Source organism: Solanum verrucosum, unplaced genomic scaffold (genome assembly GCF_900185275.1).
Source record: "Solanum verrucosum unplaced genomic scaffold, falcon-dt-bn FXZP01000060.1, whole genome shotgun sequence".
NCBI lineage: Eukaryota > Viridiplantae > Streptophyta > Magnoliopsida > Solanales > Solanaceae > Solanum > Solanum verrucosum.
This window is the reverse complement of record NW_026020129.1, coordinates 11,817,364-11,825,582: the sequence shown is the minus strand read 5'-3', so window position 1 is coordinate 11,825,582 and position 8,219 is coordinate 11,817,364. Positions and strand designations below refer to the sequence as shown.

Here is an 8,219-nt window from a genome sequence, read left to right as displayed (position 1 = left end):
TAATGACACTAACATAGTTCTAATTTGAGCACGTTTACCAAAAATATTGACCAAAGTGAAGTTATGGCTAAAATTTAAAAGTTAAAACGCCTAACGACACAAACTGAATATGAAAGCCTCAACACTACATGTTGATTTACCAAAAATTTTAACTTCAATTGGTAAATTTACCAACTATTCAAATATAAGTTAGTAATTAATAATTTACCAATAAATTTTATCACAGTTGATAATACTTACTATTCAACTAAACATTCATATGTAATATTACCAACTAATAATTAATATGTTGGTAAATTTTACCAATGGATTAATGATCGGTTGGTATATTATCAACTATTTTAATAATGTTAGTAATTTACTAACTACAATCTTTATTCGTCGGCAAAATTTCCAACTAATTGGATATTGGTTAGCAAGTTTACCAACAAATTACATTTCGTTACTAATTTACCAACACATTTATATTTGGTTGGTAAATTTAGCAACACAATCTTGCCGTTGGTAAATGTTTGGTTAGTAATTCATTGGTAATATGTTAATAAATTATATAAACAATTTTTTGTCATATTTACCAACCGATATATACTTCGTTTGTAATATTACCAACAAAAGGTGTGCGTTAGTAATATTTCAGTTGGTAATCCATTGATAGAATGTTGCTAAATTTGGCGCCATTTTTTCCCGCCGTATTTACCAACTAAAATACTTAGTTAGTAAGATATTGGTTGGTAATCTGTTAGAATTTCGTTGTTAAGTTTTAAAATATAATTCAGTTAGAAATATGTTGGTAATTTGTTAGTAGAATACTAACCAACTTAAGTTGTTAGTAAAATTTGTTGGCAATTTGGGGTTTTTTAAGTGATTCCACAAGGCCTCCAACGGTCATAGTAGGTAATTGTCTAATGATTAATGGGAGAATTAATTAGGCTAATGAATAGGTATGATATAGTTGGCAATTTGAGAATGGTAACAGCTAATTTATAGCAATGAGACCAAGTCAAAACAATTCAATGGTAAGATAATTCTCTCAAATATTTATGGTAGAAATATGTTAAATAACATACTCATTAATAAGGAATGAAGGAATAAATCTTAGACAATAATATTAACAAGTCTTTTTGAGATACTAGAATCATTTTTTCAACACTATTTGTCATGTTACGTCTAGGGGTGCCCTTGGGTCGTGACACAATATGTACAATCTCACCATTTTTGAGAAATTTTTAAACACTTAGGCCTATTTATAGGATTTATGTGATTTTCTAACTTTTTTTATACGGTAAATATGGATTTATTCATATATCAAGTGATTCTCTCACGTCATTTTCTAGGCAAGTCTCTTCTTTTTTTTCTTTAGATAAATAGTGATGAGTCATCCACAAACCCCTATATTATTCTCTATTTACGACTACAATATGCCATAGTTTTTTGTCAGATAAATTTATCAACAATGGGACAACCAACGAAATTACTTAAGAATATATGTAGTTTAGACTATTGGATTATATCCTTCCCTATTGGTAGTTTGATACTTTCCCAACTGAATATAATTAGGCACTTTGACCTTGTTTTTCTTTAAACAGAAGAATGAAAATGAGATTTTAATTAACAACAATGTTTGATGCAATGATTGTACCCATAATTAACAAATTTTGCACATAAGAAAAAATAGATTGAACATTGCAGATCTAGTTGTAAACTAGAGTAAATGAGAGAGCGATAGGCATTTGTGCTTCCTTTAGCCGATCCAATTATGATAAAAGTCAAAACATAAGTTAAGGTGTACATCATTAGTCTAACAAAAAATAGGCATATATGGTATTCTTTGAATGCACTTAAAATGAGAAACCGCCTTTTGATGCAGTCAAGACATCTATCTATATATGTAATTAATTAATTAAAGTTGATGGTATGAGTTAATTAGTAGAACTTTACACCTAACATCTTTCTAGCTTGTCACTTTCATAGGATGATCAAATCCCTCTTATAAAGGATAGAACTAAGTTTGGAAATAAATTTACATTTGTGTGCCTAATTAATGATACGTATAAATTTATACTTGATGATATTAAAGAAAAGGGACTAATTTTTCACTTGATCAAAATCTCTCTATCATTGTTTTGATATGACCTGCCAGTCCCTTCTTCACAGGTAAGCAAGAGAGAAAAGCAAAAATGGTGTCCGGTTCAGGAATCTCCGCAAGGAGGATAGTGGTTGATGCTCGTCACCATATGCTTGGTAGGCTCTCATCAATTTTGGCTAAGGAACTGCTTAATGAACAGAGTGTTGTTGTTGTTAGGTGTGAAGAGATTTGTCTTTCTCGTGGACTTGTTCATAAGAAAATGAAGTATCTTAGGTTCCTTCGTAAGAGGATGAATACTAAGCCTTCTCATGGACCTATTCACTTCCGTGCTCCCTCTAAGATCCTCTGGAGGACCATACGTGGGATGATTCCCCACAAAACTAAGCGTGGAGCAGCTGTTCTTGCCCGCTTGAAGGTTTACGAGGGTGTTCCACCTCCATATGACAAAATCAGGAGGATGGTCATCCCTGATGCTCTCAAGGTGTTGAGACTCCAAGCAGGACATAAATACTGTCCTTGGGTAAGCTTTCATCAGAGGTTGGATGGAACCATTATGACACTATCAAGGAGCTTGAGAACAAGAGAAAGGAGAGAACCCAGGTAGCATACGGGAGGAAAAAGCAGTTGGCCAAACTCAGAGTTAAGGCCGAGAAGGCTGCTGAGGAGACGCTCGGTCCTCAACTTGAAGTTATTGAACCTACAAGTATTACAGTGTAAACGTAGTTTTTTTATCGAAGGTGAAATTTTGCTTGAGATTGAGATTTCAACTTAATCTGTCTTTTAAAGATGCTACCTGTACTGCATGGTTCAGTTTTTGCTTCTAGTAATATTTGAGCAGATTACATTGTTTAACTAAAAAAAAAAAAAAAAGAGATATGACCTGCCAGTAAACTCGGAACTTTTAGCTAGCCCCGTCAAAATCCTAGCCGAAAAGGTACTAAAAACATGTGTGTAAGAAAAATGTTTTGGACTTAGTAGAGAATGGTATGATATACTCTTCAAATTCTTTCCTCTTTCTCTCTCTCCTTCATAAATAGGGCTATCTATATTTTCTTCTCTCGTTGAATTTACATGATAAGTTTAAGGTGGTCTCCCTATATACATTTCTGTAGGTAGAGTATAGCTATGACAATTTGGATGACCATGCCTAAAATTTTATATATGCATAGAGTATAACTATTTCGATACAGTACATTGGTCAGGGTTAAAGTGCACTCGGTGTCAACACTCATGTTTGCTAGCAAGGAAAGGAACCTTTATCAAAATAACATTGGAGCAAAGAACCAAACACAATCGAAGAAAGAGATATATATGTCCAAGAAAATTCAATTCTTCATGCAAATATACCTAAATAGAATACAGATTAAGTATGCACATTTCTGAAACTCTTATATTTTTATGTAATTTGTGTTATGCTTTCAAGAGTGATCCAATTTGTAGAAATTGAACCTTGTTCATTCTTTTCTTGTAGTGAATTGAAGAGGTCAGGTGCTTTGTACCTTTTGACATCATTTATATATCCTCACCGGAACTATTGACAACAACAAAAAAAAAAAAAAAAAAGAGTGATCCAATTTAAGCTTTTGAGAGATGAGAAAAATATACAACTTAAAGTATATGTACTATTCAATCCAGATTAATGTTAACACGCACTAACAAGGACAATTAACTTTGTGCTTTTATTCAAAAGAAAACAACTTACCGAATTGTTAAGTTTATTTATTATCTGAAAAGAGCCAGCTAGTATTATTTTATTTCTACTTAGCTTGGTTTTAGTTACCTGAGAATCTATTTCTCTCTTTTGGCCAAGGGCAAGCTAGCTCCCATTATTAATTATGTATAAGAAACATATAGCAACACTTTCTGCAAACACCATACCAATTTACATAGAAATGTTAAGGTTAGGAAATCACTAGATCTAGAGAATAAACGAAATTATATTATTAGAAGGTTAAATATGTTTTTGGATTTATAAATACGTACATGATCATGATTGGTAGTTAATTAATTTGTAAGGCTAACATTGAATTTATGAGGGTATAAAATTGGAGCGGACGAAACAATGCAATAAAGGAATGACACCCTTCAATATTGAAACTATTTAACATTACATTTGACATTTGATATGCTCTTATATTCATACAAATACCATATAACATGTTTAAGCTGCAAGTTCTTAATGTACTTGTGATATGTGCAACAACTCTTTTTTTCTTAAACTCCACATGCACTCGTCAAAGATGAAACGAAAGGAGTAATACTAATTATGCTTCTGTATCATAAAATGAATAAAAGAGGACTTACCTAAGGCAAATGCTTACTTCGAATATCAAACCAGCAAAATCATGTATGTATATCCAAGCTCAAAATCGATCGGATGACAAACCCTGAGTAGTGTAAATATATATCGTAGAGATCTTTAATATATGTGCACTACTAGGAAAGATTAAAAAAAAAAAGTATGTTAGAGGCAGCTAATTAATTGTTTAAAGGAAGGAGACAATTTAGAAAAGGGGTTGTTACCTTCCTCCCCGTATTTGATTTCAGATACAAATATATAGGAGTACCATTTTCAAACAAAACTCTCATGTTCAACAGATGTATGCAGAGATGAAGATACTAAGGTGGATATGTGGTCATACTAGGAGCAATAAGATTAGGAATGAGGATATTCAGAATAAGGTGGGAGTACTGGCCTCCGTGGTGGACAAGATGAGAGAGGCGAGATTGAGATGGTTAGATTATGTGAAGAGGAGATGAGTGGATGCATCAGTAAGGAGGTGCGAGAGGTTGGCTAGAGGGTACGGGGAAAGGCAGAGATAGACCGAAGAAGTATTAGAGAAAATGTGATATGACATGATCAGCTCCAGATTATTGAGGACATAACCTTAGATAGGAGGGTGTGGAGGACATGTACTAGAGTAGAAGGTTATAGTAGGTAGTGTAGTGTTGTTGTAATTAGAGTGGTTGTTGTTTGTCATCGTACTAGTTGTAATATACTTGTTTTTTTTTATAACCATCAATATTTATTATTGTTTCCATTACTCTACTTTAATATGTTGCGTATTATGTTTCAATTATTGCACTGTTTTGCTTTTGCCCCGGTAAAATTTGATTGTTTTCTTGTGACTCGATATATTTTACTCCCTATGTCCCAATTTATGTGACACATTTCGGATTTCGAGATTCAAACAAGTCTATCTTTGACCGTAAATTTTTCATATATCTTTTAAATATTTTGAATTATCAATTATTGGGACTTATAGTACTTTTTATGTAGTTTACAAATATATAGATTTCATTTTAAATAATTTGAAGATTCCATGAGCAAATTCTCGGTCAAACTTAACTCGTTTGACTCTCGAAAAGCAAAATGTGTCACATAAATTGGGACAGAGGGAGTAATTTTTTTTGTTTCTGGAATTGCTAAAGCTAAGGGTCTTTTGAAAACAGTTTATCTACCATCATGTCATAGTGATAAAATCTGCATACATTCTAATCTCTCCAACCCCAATAGTGGGATTCTATTGGGTATGTTATTGTTGTTGATGTTGTTTCTCTTAATTAACAAGACTGGGCTGAGGCACGTTGATTTGTTAGCTTTTTAGAATAAAAAAGGCATACATATAAATGTGACAGGAAGAAGTTACTAAGATTTTTAAAAAACAATGATATATATGATGACTAGTGACTAGTGAGTGAAGAAATTAAACATACATACTAGTAGAAGCAACTTTAGAAGTAGGTAGCTCGCATGATCAGTTGATGATAGATGGCCAAGTTAGTCAAGATGAAATGTTATGTACGTACCTTTTATAAAAGCTAGCTAGCTAGCTAGCTAATCTGAAGCAATCGCAGTACCTGGGGGGCGTGCCCAACGAAGCAGCGACAAGAACAACAACCTACCAAAGGTAATAAAAACAAAATTCATTCATGAATGATGAAAAAGAAAGCACGACTTTTGTTAATTCCCTTCGGATCCCATCATTCATTAGCCTGACTGACGGCGAGAGGAGCTAGTTATGCATTCCCACTGGGAAATCAATACAGCAAAGTTTGTTAGAGAGAGATAAGGAAACATATTTATGAATATAAGTAAATAGAAAACACATGTATAATTAAGTAATAAGGCTCTTTTTTTTCTTGTTTTTAATCACTGAACGACTACATTACCCACTTGAAAAATCAAACATAAAATAACCAGCTATAGTGTGATATTTTACTAGTATTTGCAAAATATTTCATAATCGTATTATTACACAAATTCAACTTGGACATTGTTTTCCACTTAGGTTAATTCTCTTCAATTTACACTTGCGGAATTATCAAATATCCAAATCCAAATTCAAGGACATGGATGCCTTGCCTTTGTCGAACGATTCTTCTTCGGTGGCTGCCGGCGGGTTGGTATCATAGTTGTTAAAAGTTCTGAATGATAATGATGAAAATTGGGGGACATGAGAATAAGTTGCTGTAGTGGCGGGATTAGGCAAGGAAGAAGACGAGGACGTGATTTCACATGATTCATCCGAGTCTGAGATGGGACAGTCCATATTCACACCGAACAACCTGAATCGCTTTGCTGCTGCCTTGCCTTGAACAACCGGTACGGAGTCGAACACCACTGGCTCCACAACCCTGCCACTAGTGCTATTACTATGACCTCTTAATTGCATTAACCCAGCCTGTTGTGGGACTTGGGCTGACCCCGATCTGAGATAAACTACTGACCCGCTCGGACAAGGGTTTCCATTTACCACAGTTGTACGGCTGTTGTTGAAATTGCAAGTGTCGTGGTAATTATTAGGACTGGATCCGTGAGATTGTTGTTGATGATGATGAGGCATGCTGCCAGCTGCAGGTCCCAGGGAATATTGTAAATGTGAATGGTCAGGAGGAGGAGGAGGCTGCAAAAAGAGAGGACGATTCCAAGCAGCAGCAGCTGGGTACTGAATATTAGAGCTGTACAAGGTATTATGGAGATGATGATTAGTGAAGTGGGTGTAGTGGAGATGGTCGGGGGCGTCTGGACGGCGCCTCCAGTCGATGAAGAGACGATCCTTGCCCAATTCACCGACTCCACGCTGAAATGAGACAATATCCCCGGCATCGAGCTTCTTCTCCTTGACGAAGCGGCTCCAACCTTTGGTCATTACATAGCTTTGACTGCTATTCCAATAGGAATATCTGAAGCGCCAAGGCTTTCCATTCCTGTCTTCGAAATTGAGAAGGAGGCCTTTCTCGTTGGTAGAGGAATCCAGAGGAAAATACTTTTCAGCGTGCTGTTTGGGGATGACTAACCGATTGAGCTTGCCGACGTCACTGGGAGTGACTACCTTATCGAACATGTGTTCTCGCTCAATCGTATTACTTTCACCAACTTCATCTGCAGGGTGAAGATCCATATTCATCACGAGATCAGTACTATCTTCACCATTATTAGTGGTGCTTCTTTGCTGATAAGAGAAATCAGGAACTATAATCTTCTGGCTGGAAGAAGAAGAATGAGAAAATGGGCGTGTACCTCCTTGATCGAAGAAATTCATGATCTAGGACCCAGCATAGATCTAATTAGAGAAAGATGTGATAGGAAAAAAGTAATTGCGTCCAGTAGTTATTAGTGTGAGAGGAACTGGAACTAGCTAGCTAGGGTTGAAAGAAAGAGTATCCTCATAAACTAGAATACTCTTTGTTGTCGTCCTCAAAGAGGCCGTGATGACTCTCATTAATTATCACCCATTCCGGAGTAGTCAGATTCAAAAGCCGCCTCTTTCTTCTCTCTTCTTCTTTGTGTCTGTGTGTGAGAGGGAAGGAGGGAGAGATAGAGAGAGACAAGGTACGTGGGTAATTTGTCTTAGTGGGTGGAATCTTCTTTTTTAAGTTAGGTAAATTTCATTCTAGTTATTCTCTTTTAGACTTTCTTCCTTCCTTCCGAGTTCATTTGCTCGTTGGGTCGGGGCCCACGAATTATCTGGTTGGGTTCATGTGAGCTCGTCCTTGTCATCGCACTGGTAGCATCCCAATTAAATTTTCTTTTACTCCTACTAAATATATTCTACTCTACTAGGAGTACAATATAACTTAACTCCTCTCTCTAACTATCTTAACCTTACTTTTACTTCTTTTTTTTATT

At 35.3% G+C, this 8,219-nt stretch overlaps 1 protein-coding gene and 1 pseudogene across 1 annotated transcript; one reads left to right on the top strand and one right to left on the bottom strand.

Annotated features, from left to right (window-relative positions):
* Positions 1 to 2,148: 2,148 nt before the first annotated feature.
* On the top strand, positions 2,149 to 2,919 carry LOC125826902 (60S ribosomal protein L13a-4-like; annotated as a pseudogene).
* Positions 2,920 to 5,829: 2,910 nt separating this feature from the next.
* Positions 5,830 to 7,871, bottom strand: LOC125827045 (B3 domain-containing transcription factor NGA1-like). Its single transcript, XM_049506402.1, has 2 exons — positions 6,453 to 7,871; positions 5,830 to 5,988 (listed from the first exon to the last, which is right to left on the bottom strand). The coding sequence occupies exons 1-2, from the start codon at positions 7,630 to 7,632 to the stop codon at positions 5,921 to 5,923; spliced, it is 1,248 nt and encodes a 415-aa protein (XP_049362359.1). The 5' UTR covers positions 7,633 to 7,871; the 3' UTR covers positions 5,830 to 5,920.
* Positions 7,872 to 8,219: the final 348 nt, after the last annotated feature.

What these genes read in the sequence shown, in the direction of transcription:
- LOC125827045 (XM_049506402.1), bottom strand. Translation starts at nt 7,632, where the DNA reads ATGAATTTCTTCGATCAAGGAGGTACACGCCCATTTTCTCATTCTTCT. An exon ending in AGAAGAATCGTTCGACAAAG is followed by an intron (nt 5,989 to 6,452) that starts GCAAGGCATCCA and finishes TACCTTTGGTAG; the next exon opens with GTTGTTGTTCTTGTCGCTGC.